General features: G+C 31.1%; 2 protein-coding genes across 7 annotated transcripts in view; one reads left to right on the plus strand and one right to left on the minus strand.

Annotated features, from left to right (window-relative positions):
- The first annotated feature begins 461 nt into the window (after positions 1-461).
- Positions 462-16200, plus strand: LOC143244656 (protein D3-like). Of its 3 annotated transcripts, none has more exons than XM_076489739.1 (5): positions 462-598; positions 3393-3508; positions 7529-7652; positions 12631-12768; positions 14633-16200. In XM_076489739.1, exons 2-5 carry the CDS (start codon positions 3449-3451, stop codon positions 14845-14847), a joined length of 537 nt encoding a protein of 178 aa, XP_076345854.1. In that variant the 5' UTR covers positions 462-598; positions 3393-3448; the 3' UTR covers positions 14848-16200. The 3 variants fall into 3 exon arrangements, with proteins under 3 accessions (XP_076345854.1, XP_076345856.1, XP_076345855.1); XM_076489741.1 differs by lacking the exon at positions 462-598 and adding an exon at positions 768-1220; XM_076489740.1 differs by lacking the exon at positions 462-598 and adding an exon at positions 1589-1674.
- The window catches only part of LOC143244652 (histone-lysine N-methyltransferase NSD2-like), a 57828-nt gene continuing 50186 nt past the window's right edge, over positions 14767-22408 (minus strand). For 2 of the 4 annotated variants that reach the window (XM_076489727.1, XM_076489726.1), the window contains one exon: positions 14767-21543. In XM_076489727.1, the coding sequence (XP_076345842.1) occupies positions 21509-21543 (35 nt within the window). In that variant the 3' untranslated portion in view covers positions 14767-21508. The remainder of the gene's footprint in view (positions 21544-22408) is intronic. The other 2 variants (XM_076489724.1, XM_076489725.1) reach the window with 1 other exon arrangement.

Here is a 22408-nt window from a genome sequence, read left to right on the forward strand (position 1 = left end):
ATTCAAACCAAAACTAATTCGTCTAAGATGAAGAAAGGTTTTTTCATTTGGTAGTTAAATTAAAAGGTTAAATATCGTGTGACTATAATTATAATTTACATATTTCTTAATATTAATACCTGTACGTCCGCACGGGGAAGCTTGTGTTAATTTCATAATACATACAAATACGATCAAAATTAACGTGCTATAACTAAAGTATAAGGTGATTTAGTGTTTTAAAATAACTAAAAATTCATAGCTTATTTAACGATTGAAGGAACAATAAATACACGTTAAGTACATTATACAAAATAAAATTCGCTATCTTACAGCAATAATTTATAAATTTCATTTTAAATTATTTTAAGGGTAGTTTGTATAGTAAGTTAGCTTTGTGATGAAAGTTCTTATTAATTCATACTTACGGTGACTTTTAGATACAGAAATAGTGATATCTATACTTTTGAAATTAATAATGAACACTTAACTGTGATGACACATCCTTGTTTGATGAAACATTCACATTAGTTTATATGCCGCCTTTTTGTGACGTGTGCTACTTCGTGCTTTTTGTTAGTATTACTGCGTTTGAGTTTAGGTGACCGTAAAGAGTGAAGTATGGTTGCTTAATTATTTGAAATAAAATATTATTAAACATCTATGCATATTTTATATTCAATTGTATAAATTGTCCAAAATTTTTGTACTGATATAAAAATTTTTTACAGTTATTAAATTAAAAATATTTTTTTAAATTTCATTTTATTAATCTACTTATTAATATTGATATTATCAATTACTTTATAGGCCTAAAAATAACTTAATTTCTTTATTAATTTTAAATGTTAGTTTTAGGTTTTTATTTTCTGTACTAATTACTATAGGCTATTTGAGGCCTTACTAAAGTTAGAATGTAATGCCCACTTTGTTTAAAAATCCATATTTTTTTTACCACTCAGTATTAAGTATCATGAACACAAATCTCGAAACTTAAGAAAAAATAGCATTAGCTAGAGCTTTGTGACTATTTAAAAATTAAAGTTTATTTCTTAAAAATTGTTTTATTACTTGTTGTTAGTTGAATTTGATTATTTTAAGTATAGATGAAAAAACCTATGTTAGTTACTATTTAACGTCTTACTGAAGTTACTCTAAAGTTTAATTTTTAAGTCATTTCATGTAACTTTGAACCTTAACAAATACTTGAAATAGTAATTAATAATTACAGCAATATTAAAGTAAGTATTTTAACTACTAGTACCATCTAATGACAGTAGTAACATTTTATGCAGTATTTTGATTGAACCAATGTCAAAATGCTTGTGGTGTATTTCTGTTCATTATGTACCTGTTAATAAAAATAGTATATATATTTTTATCTTTATAGCAAACGAAATGTGCCAATAAAATAGAATGAAAATCATATCCAATTTATTTTCTACTTAAAATTTTAGGTTTAAAAATTTTGTAACCCAGATGTTATAAATGAGTGCAGAACTACTGCACTGGCTATGACACTTGCATGTTTGGACATATTTTTATTCTTCTGTGAATTATGTAACAGGATTACTAAATTTGAAACACTATGCTATTTCATGTAGTCATTTGCTTCAAGGATGGTGGTAGCCTTATTTCTGTAGATGTTCTGGTTCATGCATATGCTTTCTGATCACCTGCTCATGATGAATCAGAGTTAAGTCATTTTTGTGTGTGAATTATGTAGTTTCAGTTTTATTTATATTAATTTAAATATTGTGGTTACACTTTATTTTAGAGTTTTAATTCTCTTGTCATTCTGAATTGGGTTAAATACAGTTTAAACTATCCACTAAGAGACACGTGTATTAGAACTATTATATGTATCTTGGTGTGTAACAAATGGCTAATTTCACTACATTTTCACTACTACATTTTGTCTCATAAGGGTTAATGCATGTTGCAACCTTCCTGAGTATTTAGAGGAATTTCAGTAAAAGAGTGGTTACAATTAATAAAAGTTTACATTTTTGCTGGTTGACTGGCTTTATTCAATATCACATTGATTAAGGAAATTAACACTTTTGCTAAAATAAAGTGAGCACTAAAGTTTCACTCAAACACATTTCTAAAGGTAGAAAGCTCTGTTAGTATTCCAAATGTGATTTTTTGAGAAAAAAAATTTTCCAGTTGTAAAATTGTACAAAACTCTAAAGTATTGTAGTTGTGTACCTTTAACTTCAACATGGAGGATCATCCTGTTAATTTGTTATTTTGGATAACCCTCATCTGAAGCCTTTCAGTAAATGTCATTTCTCAGGAAAGGTGACTAAACCTGTACACAGTATTACTAGGCGAAACCTAGTACATGATTTGTAAAGAGAAGTAATTATCTCTTAACTTAATCATTGTCTGCAAAGACATCATAAAATTCTGTTAGCTTTACTGCTAGCCATAAAATATGGCTTTGATTGACTTATCCAATACTCTACCAAGATTTTTTTTTCAGTCATGTGACTGAAGGGGCTCTTATCTCTATTAAATGTGATCCACGTTATGTTAACCTAAAGGCATTATTTTGTAATTCACATAATTAAATTAATTTATTAAATACATGGCCACCTAATCAATTCAAATCCTTCTGGAGTACTTCAAAATTGTCACTACCATTAGATGCCCTAGAGCTTAGTGTCATTCAAGTCTTTGATCAGTTATTAACTGTTCCTCTATCAATACTGTTAATACAGATAAAAAAAAAAGTAAATTTTGTGTATTGACTCCTGAGGTGTTCCATCTCCTTGCTTTTTTCTTATTCACTCATATATTTCATCCAGTGTGGTGATGTATTTGCACTTGAAGACTACAGTTTTACTGTTTTAGGCTGCTTTTTATTAGGCTCTGTCTTAGGGAAATTTGTGAGTATGGTTTTTGAGTAGATACTCTACACTTAAGTACATGCGAGTGACCAAAGGAAGTTCTTAATGTAACTGCATTGAACTACTGTGTCCTTGGGTTACTCCTGGTGACAATCATTTTCAACTTTCTTCACAATATCTAGTATATAACTGGTAGCTGTTCATGGAGTAGCTTTTATTCATCATGCTGGAACTACGCCTTTTACATTGTAAACATGATTCAACACGACAGATACCCATTTTTGTTTTGCATCCTTTGTAATTGTAGAATATAATTTTGCAGCAGAAAATCCTGTAATATAACCTTCCTTGAGAAGGGGTCAATTTGAGGTCTTACTTGCATATACTAGTTTTCACATGGCTAACTTTTAAGCATAGTTGCATGCTGCAGGAATGGTTAGGAGTAAAGTGCTTGTAAGTGCATCTTGTCAACATTGATCATGAATAAGCTTCTACAATTGCAGTATAATGATTTTTAAACACATTGCTAGTGAACTTGATTTTAATTTTGTTGTAAAGGTGAGCAACATTTTGAACCTGTCTGCAGTGGATAGTCTGAAAATAGTCAGGAGGCTATGGAGGAATATTGTGTTGTACCAGATGTGATTGATATTGTTCCACCTAATGTTGTGGAGGTTTGTGCATGATTAATTATTATATATTAAATAGATTAAGCAAATTGGATTTACTTCATTACTGGTAAGATTAATAAATGGTCTTAAAATATATTTAATTATGTATTTAACTTTTCAAAACTGAGGGCAGATATAGTAACAGTGTCATCTGTCTTAACATAAAAAAAATAAATTACATATGCCTTAGTTAAAAACTAGTTAAAAAGTGAAAAATAGTAAATAAAATTAAACATTATTTCTTTTACATATTTTAGATGCTTTAAAGTTGCCAGATTTCATAACTTGAACATCTACTTATTTGGATGGCCATGTCTATACTGATCATTTTTTATTAAGATGGGGTGTGTGGTGCATTATGCAGGAGATCACAGGAGTTAGGTCTTCATATCGACCTTTTGATACTACTTGCTGTTCAGTGGGTGATGATTCATTTTGTCAGTTCAGGCGGGGAGGAACTTGATCTCAATAATTATGTTCCTGCACCCAAGATTTCCTCTTTTGTACTCACAGCCATCAAATTTGTTTGCTGGCTTGTTACGAACCATGTACTCTCTTTTATCCAGTCCTGACAAGATTCTACCCCCTTATTTTCTGATAGCTATGTTATTAATTAGATATTCCCCACTTGGTGCATTTGCCTGTTTTAATGCCAGGCTTCCTCTCATATGGTTCCTATTTCCACATCCTTTGTCTCTGACCATGGATGTGTGCTGCCAGGATTGGAAGGACCTTTCTGCTTAACGTAGCATCAGTTTTCTACCCGAAGTAATTTTTCTCATCCAGTTCACTCTGTGTCTGGTGTTTTTTGTGGCTTATTTTTTAGTTGGCTCAACCATGGTTTCCATCCCTGTCTTTTCTCCCGGTACAACTTCCATTAACTCTCCCTCTTTCCCAGTATATCCTCCAGAAAGGTTTTTCTTAGGGGTGCTTCATCTTTCCACACTCCAGCTTCATGCTCAGCTTTTGTCTGCTCCCTTGTGAGAGGTTTAGGACTATCCACACATGTAGCATCCCTGTTGTTTCACATTGTCCATACCTCATTCATTTCTGTGTACAAACTCAACTGGAGAATATTCCATCATTAGTCTACCAGGCTTGGATTTTCTCTTTCCTCTCCTTCCTTTCTTCATATATCCATTTCCTTAGCTCTTGTTCTCATTTTTTTATCCACTGGAATAAATTTCTTGTGATATTTCTATTCTTACACTTACTAGTTGGGTTTGTCAAGTGATCCTCCCTTTCTCCCGAGTTTTGCCAGTTCTGTATTTTGTCTTATCTGATATGTCACCTCCCAATGTTCTTGGCTGCCCATTTCATCATTCATTAGAGAGGAAAATATCAAGACTGGGATGTGGATACTGTCCACAGCTTAGTGTTGCATTATTTGTACCAGCTGGTGGTTTCCTGCTCAGTTGAATATTGTTTTCTCCCTTTAACCATTCTCCATATGTCTATACAACTATGAGTGGGTTGTTTTTAACCTCTTATTTTTCAGGGTCATATATAACATGAGTAAAGCAGAAAGAGATTGTTATTCTTTTCTGTTGTTCCATATAATTCCAGAATTGGGAACAATCTGCTTTTCAAAATTGGGTTTCATGGTCACCCATTGCACTTACTCTGGTGATGCATTCCTTCGAACTTCCAAACATGTTTTTTCTCCCCCTTCTTTTAGTGGAGTATAGGAGTCTTTACAGCTTTCCAGTTTCTAACTACTAGGGTGGCAGATCACAGAGAAATTCTTCAGTGTGTACACGATTCAACTCTGTAAAGAGTAGGGCAGTGGCATTCTGCCTGTGTCGATAGCATAACTATATTCCTCTCACTGGTATGATGTTTCATTCCAGATGCCAACAATTTGGACTACATTTTTCTGTCTATTTTGCAATTCACCCTTCTAGCTGAGAAATCTTCTTCTTCTTGGCACCTAATATTGGTTCCTGGGAAACTGGTTTTGGTTGGAGCTCTAATTGCCAACACAAGTCCTCCCACTTGAGTGGACTGAGAATTTCTTTCTATTGTGAACTGGATGTAAATTCCCCAATGTTGATTGAATTTAGACTAGAATTTACCCTCCACATTGCATTTATGCCTTCCTGTCATCATCCAGATGTAAGTTCCCAGGGTTCATTGTTCCAGGTTGTGTTTAACTTGCACACATGTTGGTTTAGGTTTCTTAGAAATGAGGCTTTTCCTTCTGTTCCTGCACCTGAAGTAAATGGTTGAAGACCCTCCTTCTGCTAGGAGTTAATCAAGTTCTTCCTGCTATCAATAGTCAGGACTGGAGTTAACCTTCCAGTTATGTCTGATATGCTTTGGCCACTTTACACGCCCCCAGCTAGTACAGTGGTATGTCTTCGGATTTACAATGGTAAAATCAGGGGTTTGATTCCCCTCGGTGGGCTCAGTGGATAGCCCGATGTGGCTTTGCTATAAGAAAACACCCAGCCACTTTACACACATTCTTTTTCCTTTCATATTTGTGATGAATCACTTGTTCCAGCTTTTGGTTGAGATACAACACCAGTTGGCTACACTTGGGCAAAAAGTATGTGATTCAGATATGGTGCAGTCTCCCATGGGTGTTTCCTCTATATATAGGTGACGCACTCCACGAGTGCTTTTCAGATACTTTTGAAGGGTGCTCATCTAGGTAATTTTACCACAGTCCCTCCACCTATTCAATTTGAGATTTTAGCTGTAACTGTGAGAAGAGTAAAGTAATTGTGTTGGATGTTGATATTTTCCTACACTGAAAATATATCTTTGATATATTTCCTCTTGCACTTCCCACCTCCTTCCCACTTCAAGTGTTATTTTATGTGCCTAATCTCAAAATATAGAGTGGATTCAACTGTATCGAGGGAATAAACTGTAGTAGGAGGGTGTGTTGCACTTTTATTGGTAGAGGGTTGTCATGTGGTTGAATGTAGCTGAACCAAGTGATATACTCATGGAATTAGATGAGAGTTCAAGGCTAGTGGTGAGTGAAATTTAGTGCACCAGAGGGAGATCAACTCAAGAATAGCTGTAACTGTGAGTGGAGGTGTCTATCAGAAATATATTTTCAATGTAGGAAAAATATTAACTTTATATTATAGTGCCCAATAAATATTCCTATATTGTCAAGGCACTTTTTACACTAAATTTTTAAATACTGTTTATTATCATTGGGGCTCATATTTTGCATTATATTGAGTATTTTTATGTTCATGCCTGTAAAAACCTCATTGTAAAAATCTGAAAAAGTAAATTGAGTGAAGCCACTAAATTTATATGCAAAATACAATGGAATACCTAGCAGTAATTAGTAGGGTTACTTGCAACATTCATTGCAATTTTATTTAATATTTTTTTGTGTGACTCTCATATTATTGGGGACAATCTAAGCAACAAAGCATAGAGCCAAAACAATGAAGTGCATAAATAATTAAAAAAATGTAAAAAAGCACACGAGGTATGTAGATATCTTTCAAAATTCTACATTTAATATAAAATTAGAGAAAAAGAGAATGGCAATAAAATAATAGCAAGTTAGGTAATTTTTAGGTAGTAATTTCCATCTTTTATGTGATCATTTACACCTACAGACAGACTTGATTGGAATTCATATACTGAAGTCATTCACCATTTTACCTTTTGAACATAAAGAATAATAACATAAATGAAGCATTTCATATCATTATGCCAATTCAAAATTATCTTAATAAATTCCAACAAACAGCATGAATCAACAGGTAAATCACTTCGCAAGTTTATAACATAAGTTGTTTATCTTGCAACCATGTTCAGATATGGACATGTGTAAAGAATATTCATATTATAATTGATCATTAATTCACCTGCTTCTAAAATTATCAGTCTAATTTCTTAACATTTTTAAATTTAGCTGAAATAGTAACTTTACATTAGTTTTAATATACATACTGTTTGGGTGGATGTTTTATATCTTTAAAATGTTGTTAATTGTAAAAGATTGGCTTCTACTGTGGTGTTAAAAATGTTATTTTATACTTTCAGGTGAATTATGGAGGTTATGAAGTAAAGCTTGGAAATGAGTTAACTCCAACTCAGGTAAAAAACCCTCCAACTCATATAAACTACCCTGTTGAAGAAAATGCATTGTATACATTGTGTATGATTGGTAAGTCAAACATTTAAATGCAAATCAATATTTTTTGTTAATTCTAGTTGTAGGAAGTGATGCTTGTATTATTACAGTAATGGCTATCCTATCTGTGCATGATACCAATTTCATGGAAAATAGAGAGTACTTTCTTGCTTAACAAAATACCATTATCTTTCCAATTGAAATGGAAGGCAGCTACTATTTCAACTATTTCAAATTGTGTAGAGATGTGCATCCTGTGTTATGATGCACATTATTTCTGCTTATCTTCCATTGTAATGATCCAATGGTGGCATGTGGAAACAAGTCAGAATGAGGAGTTAATCTTATGCTACAGCTGAATGAATATTGGAATTTGTTATTAAACTAATTGTCAGGCTAACTAATTGGTTACTTTTAACCAGTTGGTTATGCTGACATGAGACAGCTAAAACAAAACTTTTATAACTTAGTTTTGATGCTCACTGTGGACAAAGCACAGATAAGCAAGTTGTGTTGCTTTATGTTAAACATTAAACACAATGACAGTATTTTGATTTATTTATCATTATTATTAGTCATGACATTAACTGATTAAGTTGTACAAACTTGAATTAATCAAAAATAATTGAGGAAAATAATAATGACAATATTTTTTATTACTGGTTAGTTAGAATAATCCAAAACACTAATTAGCAGAAACACAATTAATTTGATGATCTAATTGATTTTCTTGTAATTTTCATTTATTAGTTATATGAAACTAAACAGTATAATTGTTTAATTATATTAACTTTCTGTATAAAGATAATTGATTTGATTCACCTTGGAACTAACAAAATCCAAAAATGGTCAGAGCACCAGGTTAGGAACACCTACAAATGAGGAATTCTGTTAATTATGACTTTCCTTCTAGAAAAGAAAGATAAAAGTTGTAATCTTTAGAAGATAATCTGTTCTATGGATTTGTTATATAAACCTGCCCATCAGCCATGTATAGGTGATTATATAATTATCTTTAAAGACAGAAATGGGAGGGACTTCTGTGGTAGTCTTGACAAATGGTATTTCAGCAAGAATACGAAGGCAGGAGGTTCAAACTTTATGTTGAGGCTTGTAATTATGTATAATTTGTTTTTCAGTGGTTGAACATTATATGGACTGTATTGTTCAAGAGAATTCAGAGTACGGAAGAATCAGATGACATAAAAAGTGAAGACAGAATTTTAAATACATACTTTGAATTTAAGAACTTAAAATTTAGATGTTAAAAAATTTGATTTATAAAGTACAATTTGATGCCAAGTTTATTAAGTACATTGATAATGAAGCTTAGTTAAATTTTGAATATAACATGACATTTACACTTTAAAACAGTCATAGCAATACTTAATCACTTAGCTATATTAAAGCTGAGAACATTAATGGAATTTGCTACTTTGATTTAATGTGGGGCAGAGTAATTGATAACATTAATCCTAGCGTTGTGAGTCATGGGTCAAAGGCCATGTCATGTTGTGTTTGTTGGCTTGCATCCAAAATTTTATTGAACTACTATATTATGAATGTATGTCAGTAGTTTAATTTTAAAAGTAAGTACTCAAAAAGAAATTCTAAATATTAATTTTTGTGCATTGCATGGTATGTTGAATGCAGCATTGATTCAAATTAGATGTTTGTGATGTCCAAATACATAGTCTATGGTTTCTTAGTAATATAAATAACTAATATTGCCAATTAAGAACCTTATACCTTTTCTATTTGCTGAGACATTGCTACTTGTAATGGATAAACACAGTGCTTCCTGCTAACCTCTTTTTGCATTTTTGGAAAGATGTGCTTACATGTACTTATTTCTGTCTACAACATGTGAATAGCCAGTTGAAAGCTCAGAATGTCACCTTAGTGACTTTCTCAGCATAATGAATTATTCAGTGCATAACTCATTCTTTTAAAGCTTAGAGTTGAAAGGTGAAATTTTAGTGAGCTCGAAATTTCATATTTTTTACACCCAAATACAGTTTAGTTATTATTGATATAATAATTTACAATTTTTGGTAATTTCAAAATGTATATATAATTATAAATGTTTAAGCCATAAACAAAACACGTTAAAATTAAACAAAATATGCTGCATATTTTTAGAAAGATCCTAGGATTATAAAATGTATCCTAGGTTTTGGAGGTGACTGAAGTGACATTGCAGTGGGGATACATCATCTATCAGTCTTAATCTCCAGTTTGCTGGCCTTACATAAGAAGATTAGAAATTAGGAGAGCAAGATGTTTATGGCTTAAGTTTGTGGTTGTAATTAATCAGAGTTCGGGATTTGCTGTTTTTAATGCAGTCCTTCCTTATTATTTTGTTTACTTATTTAACTTCATATAAATGTAATTATTTAATTTCACTAATATATATATATATATACACACACACATGCATAAAACTTAAGTGTTTCATTTTACATCAACTTGATAGTTAATGAGACGTTTTTTGTATGTTATTATTCTGTGTTCTTTGGTGCATTATTTAGGTAAAAAGTGATTTAGTTCAGTGCTACCATTAGTATAGAAAAGTTAAGGTTAAATGTCATTTACAGTCAGTATCAAAAAAAAAATTCAGGTAAGCACTTTTCTTATTTTTCATGTGTATTTTTTATTTATTATTGTAAAAGGGGAAAATAAATAATAATATGATAAAAAAATTTTTAATGAGGTGTGCTTGAGAGTAGTTTGTGTTTAATTTAATTTGATAGTGTAAATTGAGCTGCACATTTTCCAAGTGGTTTATAACTTATAATGATGTGAAATAGTAGTTAGGGTTCAAAAGACTGTAAAACAATTTAAGTATAAACAGATGTATATTCTTATGGGTTTAAAGCTGTTTAGGATAAACAAGTATAGTTTCATATTTCAAGATGAAGTCATTCTGGAAAGAAAAAAGGGGTAATTTAGTTTAATTTTTATGTTTTAGATATTGTTTTTGGTGATTATGAGGTTAATGAAATTGACCAACCTTGTATAAAGTTAGAGTAGAGAAAATATAAGGGGGAAACTTGAAATTAGCTTAGGAGGCTTTAAGCATTATGCAAATTAAATTCTCAAGTTTTCAGATGAAAAAATATTTTTAATCTTAATGTGTAAATCACTTAGTACTTGGACTATTATACAGAAGTAATAACATTTACTAAAAGTTGGCAAATTTTGTGAATATACATCGTGTATTAGAAGTTACAGTATGGAAACTGTATTGTGTGCAAAATGTTTGTTAGGTTGGTTAATTGAATCTTTTTCATATCGAGAGAGTTAACTAAACATTTTTAGATGCTGAATCACAGTGTTTGCAAGTTTAATCAAGAGAGCTTAGCTAAGTAAAAGTTAAAGAAAACAATAACAAAAACAGATGGCCACTTTGAAAGGAAGAGTATGAGTAAACAGATAAAGTATGAAAATTGACAAGAATTCCTTTAGAAAATAAGACTTGTATTAAATATAGTACTGAAGTTCAGAGAAATAGACAGAAATATGTATGGGAAGAAATATCACTACAGAGGAGTCTACTGTTAGTTTGTCAGATAACACTGCAAGAAGTGCAAGTGAGAAGTGTGGGAAGAGTACCAGCAAGCAGTATTACTTTCACTGAATGCTTGGGAGTTACCAGCAAATTCAGTGAAGTCCAAAGAGTTGAAGATAGTCTTCAACTATAGTCTAGATTAAGAATGTCAAATAAGAATGTAAGAAAGGCTACAAATGAAAGAAGGGAATTTTGGTCAATCTTGCTCATTTGGTTGTTGATGCTAGATTCTGATAAAGTTTCGTGATTGAACTTTAACAACATGGCTGGGTAGTTTTTCCATACGTGCATTATTCTTTGAGTAATACTTTGTTATCAGTCATAAATGTATTGCACTTTATTCTTAAATGACCTCAATAGGGGCTGTTTAGTTTTGATTTTAAAGTAGGAAAAGAATGCTCATGTGTAATTTGTTTATTTTGTTTAGGGGAATTTTTTAAAACTGGTGTTTGCATTTTAATTTTTAATACAGTTAAAAGCTATTTTGTAATTACTGTACATTGTGTTTCTTTGTGTAGGTCATGTATGCATACATGTTTTGTATTTGTAGTGCAACTGTCAAAATATACACAGCTAAATAAATTTTGGCTTTTCTTGCTTGGTAGCTTACATTTTCAGTGTGGTTACTTGGTTGTATTCCTAACCTTTTTTGTGGGTATAAAATTCATTATTCTGTACACAGCAATACTCTAGTGCAAAGTGAGTCAGTAATTTATTTTGAATTGGTAAAATGCTGATTCCACACTCATGTCTTTTATTATTTGTTTGATGTAATTTTACATTGGGGGAGGAAATAATTGTGGTAACAGTGACAGTAAAAAAAAATGATTAATTTATTACTTTGCGTGATACTAATTGATGTTATTTTCTCATAAGCAGTTGGTTATATGGATTGATTAAAGTTAATTGCCCAGCTGTAATACTACTGCTTACATATTGGATCTTCTTTTATTACAGAATTTCTGGGTATCAGTATTGCACATTTCAAAACAAGCTGTGAAATTCGTTAATGGGGTAAACAAATTTTAATATTTTTCATTTAAAATTTCATTTTCTGAATTTTGGGCAGTTGTGTTTATTTACCTTTGTGTGTAACTGCTATTGATGAAAGTGTCTTCATAATTATAAAAAGATTATGTAGATAAGTTGGTTATAGTATATATTACGGATACTAGTTACAATTTACCAAAGAAAAACAGAGAAGTCATTCTTGGAATGTCAGTCAAGTAACCAAAACAATTCATAAACAATCAAACCATATTGTTCACTTGACTGACAATCCAAGAATGACTTCTCTGTTTTTCTTTGGAAAATTGTAACTAGTATCTGTAACAATGTACATTAAGTAATTGACTATATGCTTTGTTATTTTTTGATATTACAATTTTTATTATTTCCTATCAGTAATTCATATGTTTAATTTTATTCCTCCTTATACAGATCCTGATGCACCTAGCAGACAAAATCCTAAGTTCTGTGAATGGCACCACTGGTTAGTGGTTAATATTCCTGGGTTAGAAGTTGATAAGGGAGAAGTGCTGTCACAGTATATTGGGTCTGGTCCTCCTAAAGGAACAGGTGTGTTAAAAATAATTGAAGTCAGAGTATTATATGTAAAGATAAGTATTTTCATAATAATGGTATTGAGTGCATTAAGTATACTTTTTAAAATGTTGAGCTTCTATTGATATTCTACCTATATTAAAGTGTAATAATAAAGTTTCTGAATTAAGAAAAGTTTAATATCTTTTTTTATATTCAGATACAAATATGCTGTGGACATTTCTTAACTCCCTAGATTGTTTTGATCTTCCTTAAATGATTAAAAGTTGGGCTTACCCTTAATTATGGACCTCTTTGAAAGTTTTAAACTTCTTATATGTCTCTCAATGAACCAACCATCTGTAAATGAAAAAAATAAGGAACCAAAAGGAAAACTTGAATTATATTTTATTAGTTAGGTTAAACTGAAGATATATTTTCCTGAATTGTATCTTGAATTGGTGTAATGTAACAAAGAAGAAAAAACAAACATAAGTGAGGTAAGCTTAATACTTAAACATAAATATGTGTGTGTGTGTGTGTGTAGTAGACATCCCAAACTACAATTGAATGTTTTGCCAGTAAGCAAAAATATTGATGCCAATAAAGTAAAATAGAAAAAAAACAAAAAACACCAACAATAACATCATGATACAGAACTCGTGTCATGCATAGGTGTCAGAGAAACTTAAATCTGAATATATTGCAAACTGGTCTTGCATTATTGTCCACAATAAGTGAAAAACAAAGTTTTATGTACTCATATATGGAAAACTTGCAGGAATAAACTCGTTTGTATTTTGTTTCTAAAATTTTGATTTTTTTTAGGCTAAAATTCCTATCCTACATCAATTAGTTTGCATCAAGTATGCCACTTGATTGCCAAGATTGTAAAATCCATTTAATTAGTTTTAAGTGCTATTTTTCTTGAAGTTAATGTTTTTGTTTGTGAATAACAACACTGATTTGTAAGTTTTGAATATTTTTTAAATTTGAATTGTAACCAACTATATCACTCTTATCTCTTAAACATACAAATCAGTATTCAGTTAATTCCTCTTATGACATAGGAAATAATTTTTGAAATTTTGTTGTGAACTCTGAAATTTCAGCTTATTCTCTGTGAGTGCTGTATGAGCTCAAATGTTCTTTGCTTTAGTTCTCTGTGAGAAATTTGTTGAGTACTTAAAATGGTTGAAGATTGAATTCAGTTGTATGTTGGGAATTTTGCCATCTTTGTGGGCTTTCGAAATACAGTTCTTAGCTTCAGTTTTTACTTCCAAATCTATCTTGATATTTCTTAAATTCAGTCTCTCTCATAATTACAAACTGGGAAAATCAGAGACTTAGATGTGTTGCATACTGACTCCCATAGAAATTTATACTTCATCTCTATCTCTTATCCTGTTTAATGATGAGACTTAATGTTCTGTATCACCAGAGGATGCACATATTCTTTCTTTTGCAAAATAAAAAGTTTAATTTGTTGTAGTGCCATTTTAAAATGTTGCATTATAAGCCTAGTTTTCCTGTTGCCATCATAGTTCCAAACTTAGGGCTCCTCATGTATAAAACTTCTTTACCTGCACTGTTCATGAGAAAGCTAATGAATGGCTTTCACAACAGCTTATATAGATCTTATGTACTTCTGTTTTAAAACAGTGTCTGTTTGAAATTTGTCATAGTTTTTATCTATTAACATTTACTGTTATTAGATTGTTGTAGTACTGTTAATAATTTTGTTCTGAGTGGGCACTGCATCAAGTCATGATGTTGTAATTTATCTGTAACTTCTAACAAGTGGCAACATAAATGTGTGTGTGTGTAATAGACATTCCAAACCACAATTGAAAGTTTTGCCAGTAAGCAAAAATATTAAATTTAATTTAAAATTTTTCAGGTTTGCATAGATATGTTTTTGTGGTACACAAGCAGCCAGGTCATCTAAATCCCACAGAAAAGCGACTTCCAAACAACTCTGGACAACACAGAGGCAACTTTAAAATCAGAGACTTTGCCAAGAAATACAACCTAGGGCAGCCAGTTGCTGGCAACTTCTACCAAGCTCAGTGGGATGATTATGTTCCAAAACTGTATGAACAGCTCAGCAACTAACTTGGCTTACGATTATCCTCAAGATTTATTGCGGTAGAATCATGAGGAAAGCTTTTATTAATACTAATCATTAGCTTTAAGTAGAAGTGCTCTTCCGCTAGAGACAGGCAGCAGTATGTTTGATTTTTGTTCATTTTTCATCAAAAATTGGTTACTTATGTTTTTCATGTTAGATTAACATTTTATGTAATACTTCTATGAAAAAAAAAGTCTTCAGATGTTTCATTGGTGAACATAAAACTATATTTCTATTTGAAAGAAATATCTTAAGGGCTCTCTATTTTGTGTATTTGCTGTTAAGATGCTATGCCAAAAGCTACTACTATATTTAAGTTATATATATTTGGTGTATAAAAATATGTTAAAAAATCAAGTGTAACTGGTATGAAAACTTCATTGTATGGTATAAATAATTTCCTAAAGTACAAAAAAAAAAGCTTTAGGCTCATTGTGAACTTTATTTTAAAATGTTGTCGAGAGGATATGGCAACATTTTCCATATGAAACCTAATGATAGAAAGTCATATTTTTAACTTTAGAATTGTTGAAAACTTCCATCAGCAAGATAAAACTTTTTGAGACATTGCATAATCTGTAATAAATAATTTCCATCTTTAGTTATTTTTGCTGTATTAAACTTCTCCAAGATGATGTAGTTCTATTCAATTTGTATCTTTAAATTAATCAAGGGGAGTAAAAGTTGGCAGTTGGCAGCCTCTCCCCTCCTACCAAAAAAAAGACATGAATTTATGTATTTTTAATAATTTTGAACAAGTGCCAAATCCAGTAGTTACCATTTTCAAACAGCCTATTCAGACTCTAAGGCATCTTTTAAGTGTTTTTCACCATAAGTGGAGTTGTAAAAAAATATTCGTGAAATTAGGAATGACGAATTTTCTCTTTTAAAATGTTGGATTAATAGCAGTATAGTTAACTGTTGTTCACTTTTTTAAGAATTCTCTTAACTGATTTTTAGAATTTTCTTCCAAATTATTAATAATTATTTCAGGCATACCAAAACAAACTTTTTTTGGAGTTTTATTAAACCAGCTTGTAACCAATGTCATAAAGTCATGAAATAGAAGACAGGATTATAGGTTACATAATATTTTGATAAAAAATTTGTTTTATTTCAAGGTTAAATTTAACACTCCTTAATACATGAATATTTAAAATTCTTTTTAAGTCCACTGCATTACAGAATAGCTCTTATGTATCTTGCTTTTTTTTTAGTTATCTAAATATTACTAGTGAATAATGATGAGTTTGTTTTTTCTAAATGTATACCAAGTCAGGCATACTTGATTTATTTTTAATGTGAATCTTAATAAACTTGCAAGTTCAAAATATTCATATTAATGCCTCCTGTGAAATAATTTACTGTTTTTAATATATTTTTATATTAAAATCCAAAAGCTGATGAAGCAATAAAAGCCCACCAGGTTTTTGTAATTTCAAAACATAAAATGAGAAATTTGTTTTACTTTTAAAAACTGTGAGTAGTCAATGGTACTCATATTGCTAAAATAGGAATTTTAGAAAACAGAATATTTTCAGATAAAGTAATTTCTAAACATAAACAATTTTTCACCAATATAAGAAACACCATAGAGAAGTGTGACATATTTCATGCCTAAAAATGAAGTACATGTCATTGCACAGCAAATTATATTTACCCTGTATTATTGATCACATGACTACAATTTAATACCAGCATGACTGGGTAAATAAGAGCAGAAAAGAAATGCATATCAATAGTTTGTAATTTGCATATTTCTGTTATGTAAGTTTTAGTTTATTAATTTCAAATTTTCAATTCTCTGTAGAAATCTTCCTCATAGTTGTCATATGTTACATAAAACAACTTTGTGTCCAAGCAATTATAAACACAAACTGTAAATAATTACATGTATAAACCTAAAATTTGAACCATCTTGATTTGTGGAGATACCAATAAATTTGTCAAGGGTACCAGAGAAGAAACATTGTCTTTTTTATATGCTTTTATTAAGTCCTTACAAGGAGCATTTTATCTTCAGTTTAATACCAGCTGTTATAGGGATGTCATTTAAATTTATTGTGTAAAACATTAGTCAGCAAATGTATTTGTTTCTGGTGATTGTGATTCTTTACTCCAAGAGTTTGATTGTGTTATAAAATGCATATTTGAAACTTGCGGGATGTTTTTATTTGACCAGTTATTGAAAAAAGCAAAGCCTAACAGTCTATGTATGTCAGATATTACAATTTCAAATAATCAGAAATTTAAATTTAGAAGTTAAATGAATGTCAATATTAATGAAATGTGATATTTGCCAACAAGATTGATGCACACAATTTGTCTTCAATTTATAAACAACAATTCATAATAACTATTATTATAAATAATTTATATACAACAATTTTACAAACAATACTGACTCTTCTGTTGGGTCTGGAACTAAATCTTTTATCAACAGTTCATGGAGAGTGAGGCAATTCTACAGTGATACACACAGGTACACTTCACTTGATATAAATACTAGCTACCTTTGTTTTTTGTCTAGTCTCATGCAAGTTTCTTACAGCTGAAATTATACAATGTGTTCACACAAGTACTAGTGTTCTAAGTTAATACTCTGAAGTTGAGTGGTGTGTAATGTTCAAAATCTATAAACATTCCTGGTCAAATATCTGTAGTTTTCTGATTAATGAGTGTTTTTCCCAATTATACCTTCCGAGGTTTATCGTATACTGACTGTAACAAACTAAAAACAATATTAAACTGTATACCTTCATGTTGTGATGGGTACGTTTTATACTTATCAAGTGAGATTCTTGAAAATTCACCTGTCAGTAATATTTGCAAGCATTAGTATTTTATGTACACACTGATTCTTTCACTTGAGAATCTACAAATTTGGAAAACAGACCCGACTTTTGCAATACACATTTAACAGTGTACATTACATGGATTTTTAAATATATATTCAACTGAAAGAATCACAGATATTAAACTAAATCTGTTACAACTCCCTCATCAGAGAATTAAAAAATTGGCATTAAACAGTTTTTATTAAGATATGTAGATGTTGATAACACATGTCAAACAATTTTACAATTTCAAAAATCATTAGAGTACATACCACAGTTACAACAAATAATCAAATTAGCACAGATGTTATCAATCCATTTGACATGGATTATCTTCAAATTACTCTTGTAAGGTTAAACTCCAATTTTACAGCCTTTTGTTTTTGCCCTACATTTGGTTTAAAAATGTTAATGAGTTGTAATCAGTGTAAATGACAATAGCTTGTTGAGATGCAGATATATACCCATTAAAATTATCTAAATCTAACACTAAAGGCAGTGTTTCTTTTTCTACAGTTGAATAGTTCTTTTGGTGACAGTTTAAACATTTGAGAAAAATAAATAGGGTGTTCAATATTTCTGTTGTCTGATTGTAATAGAATGGCACTGGCATCAACAGCAAAAGGCCTATCAAAATCAGGTGTTATAAATACATGTAGGTTTCTGCAAAATTCAAAACAAACCAAATCAATTCAGGGTAAATACACAAAGAAGATTTGACCTTTTCAAAAGCAGATTGGTATGTTTGAGACCACTTGCACTTTTGATTTTTTTTCAGTGGATTTGTTAATGGTACAGTGATCTCAGCAAAATTTTTACAAAGTTTCCTGTAATATCCTGCCATTTCCCAAAATCTCACCAAACCTTCCTTGTTTATAGGGGTTGGACAATTCACAATGCAATCAACTTTTGCTTGAATTAGAGAAACTTAACTGTGGCCTACCAAGTGAGCTAAGTAAAGAACTTTGGCTTTAGAAAAACATTTTTTACCAAGTTTACAGTGATATTGGATTTCTTAAGCCTTTTAAAAACACCATATAATATACATAAGTGTTCTTCCCAGGTGTAATTGTAAATTACAATATCATCAACATCTGACAGATTACTGAGACACAGATTCATTCATTGAATTTTCATCCTAAATAGCACTACACTGTAATAGTATAATCCATCAGGAATAACAAAAGCAGAAATTTCTTTTGCTCTGTCATTTAGAGGAACAACCTAGTATCCCTTAAATGGGCCATACTTTGTGATATATATTTGGCTTTTCCAATTTTATCAATAAAATTCTCCATTCTTGGAATGGGATAGGAATCTGTCTTTGTCAAAGCATTTACTTTACAAAAGTCTGTGCAGAAGCTAAACTGAACAAATTTAGGAACCAGTATACAAGGTGAAGACCAATAACTTTTACTGGGTTCTATAATGCTGTTTTCCAGCACATAGAATATTTCTTTACACACTTTATCAACCTTGATTAGATTCACATGATATGGATACTGATTCATAGGAAAAGTATTACCTACATCTATATCATGAACAGCAATGTTGGTTTATTAGGAACGTTCAGAAATATACATTCATATACAATTAATAAACTAGCTAGTTGTTTTTCTCTTCAGGAGGCATGCAATTGAGTTTTGAATCAATATTGGCCAAAATGTCAGAATTACTCAGTTTCATGTTGCATTCATCTCAAATATTTTCAAATTTATGGGTGTCTGAATCAGACTCATTAGTATCAGAACACTCAATGGCTAGAATGTTTTCAGATGCATCTTGGATGTGATATGGCTTCAATATACTGATATGATAAAGCTGGGTAGCATTTTGATGAGCAGATGTTTTTACAACACAGTCTATTTCACTGACTTTCCAAACAACTTCATAGGAACCATAGCTTTGAGTGGATGTTTTCCATAGTGGGAAACAACACTAAGACCATGTTACCAGGATGGAACTTAAACTCTTCAGCCTTGCAGTCATAAACATTCTAGCTTAGGATGATTTCAAAGTTTCTCAAGCCAATTCATAAGTACCTAACAGTCTGGACTGAAACTTGGAAATGTAATCCAATAAGTGAATTACTTTCATGTAATCTTCAGCAACTTCAAAGGGCCACACACCAACTCAAATAGGCTGATTTCTGAACTAACTCACAAACAGCAAATAATAATAAATTAACTCCTTCATTCCATCCTTCTCATTATCAAGACAGTAAGTTTGCATCATATTTTTCAAGGTGGAATGGAATCTCCCAAGAGCACATTGTGATTTGGGACAGTATGTACTAGATTTAATCTGTTTAAGCAGCAAGCTAGTAAACAACCCAGACATAAGATTTGATCCCTGATCAGAATAAATTTCTTTGGGCAAGCTAACAAAAGTAAAGAAATTAATCAAAGACTTGGAAATTTTGTTGTTTGAAATGTTTTTTTATGGGGATAGTTTCAGGGAATTGAGTGGAGGCACACATGATAGTCAACAAGTACTGGTTCCCTGATATAGTTTTCTGTAAATTATAATAATTATGACTGAAGGTTTCTTTAAAAGCTGCAAAAGGTTTCAAAGGAGCAAAGTTTTATCCTAAGTATCAGAAGATTTTGAACTAGAGGAGCTGGATTATTTAGAAAAATCCTAAACCTTAGTGGATTGAACAGGTACAGGTTTTTGTTGAGATGGTAGGAATTTTTTTATGAAAAGTGGTTTTATGTGTTAAAGTGCAATCACTGGAAAGTGCAGAAGCTTTCTTTACTGTTAACTTTTTTCATCCAAGTAAGTTTTGAGGTTGTCACTTATACAGCATTTAAATTCTTCAATTAAACAATTGTCTTAGTTTGTCAAAACTGTTACCAGAATCCTTTTTTTGTAGGCAAGTTCCATACATATTTAGATATATTCCTTGCAATAACCTTGAAACGTTTTGCAATTAGCCTCTGGTACTAACTTGTATGCTTTGAGAATAGCTGCCTTAACCTTATCATAATTTGTGCAATCTTCTAAAGAGAGAGATGCACAAGCTTTTTGTGCTTTATCAGTTAAAACACTTTGTAATAATAATGACCATTTTTTTGGTGGACAGTTTTATGGTTTGGACAACTTTCTCAAAATGTTGTATTTATCAACTTCATTTTCATTAAATGTTGGTACTTTAACGTATCAAATGAGTTTGAAGTTGTCTTGGTTGATCAGTGTTGAGTCCAATTTCTTTCTCAGTTTCAGCATGGTTTTGTTCAGCCTCATAATGTTTAGTTTCTCTTACAGTTTTAATATGGGCTTGCTAGAAATTGAATTTGTCAGAGTTTTAGCTAGATCTCTAATTGGCTAGAGGAGATACTAGAGTATTCCCCTAATGCTTCCTCAGACAACAAATCATCAACTAGTATTTTGATAATATTCATTTGAGTTTAGATTTTTCACTGATTTTTTAACCTCTAATTCTAATTCAAACATTATCAAGTCTTGTTGGCACTGATAAACATAAATTGAATTAAGATTTGTATTTTAAATGACATCGAATTTTGTCCCTGATTCAGGTCTTGGACATGAGCTTCAAATTTATTATATTACATATTACGAGTTCAAATAATCAGAAATTTTAATTTAGAAGATAACACTGCACAACAAAGTTTTTGCTTCTTGACCACTGTTGGGTGTTCCTTATACACTTTTGGCTGCTGATCACGAAAATCACATCCAAATTTGCCCCTCACATACCATTTCATTGAAATCTTCAGTTTCACCAGGACATTGCTACAATGGGAAAACGATATCAGGGCAACTGGAATCCATCAATGCTTGTTGACTACTGTTGGACACTGCAACGAGATGCACCGGACACTGAATACAAACGAAAGTCAGGAGCAAAACATTTTTAATTATGAACTTAATAGAGTATTAAAAAACAAATGCAATTAATTACGTTATTGCCTGCAAACAATTAACTGTCTATTTCTCAGAGTTCCTACGTGATGAAGCAAAACCAAAACTATATTTGTGCATACCCACCAGGTACCTGTCACAATCAGCAAAAACTATTCAGGGAGCAAAATTTAAAAAAACTGTTTTGCAGTGTAATTGAATGTCAGTATGTATGAAATTTATTATATTTGCCAACAAGATAGATACACACAATTTTCATTCTGAATACAAATGTATTTTAATATACAAACATCTATGATTTATATTAAGTTATTACATATAATGATTTATATACAACAGTTTTACAAACAGTACGGATTCTTCTAACTGATCTGGAACTCAATCTTTTATTGACAGTTCAAAGAGAGCAAAGTAATTCTATGTTGATACACTTCAATTTGGAGGAATGCTAGCTAGCTCTATCCTTGTCTAGTCTCATGTAAGTTTTTCACAGCTGAAGTTGTACATTATCTTCATAGAAATACTAAAGTGCGAAGTTGAACAGTTCATAATGTTCAAAATCTATAAATGTTCCTGGCCAAATATCTGTAGTTTTCCAATTAATAAATATTTATCATAATTTAGTTTTTGCAGTTTATAGTGTAATGAGTGTAGCAAACCAGCAATATTAGTCTCACCATGTGTTGCAATAGCTACCTTAATACTCATCAGGCAAGATTCTCAAAAATTCAGCTGGCAAGCACTAGTACTTTACACACTCATGCTGAAGAATCTACAAATTTAGAAAACAGGTGGTACTTTTGCAATACACATTACAAGCAGT

Source organism: Tachypleus tridentatus, chromosome 2 (genome assembly GCF_004210375.1).
Source record: "Tachypleus tridentatus isolate NWPU-2018 chromosome 2, ASM421037v1, whole genome shotgun sequence".
Classification (NCBI taxonomy): Eukaryota; Metazoa; Arthropoda; class Merostomata; order Xiphosura; family Limulidae; genus Tachypleus; species Tachypleus tridentatus.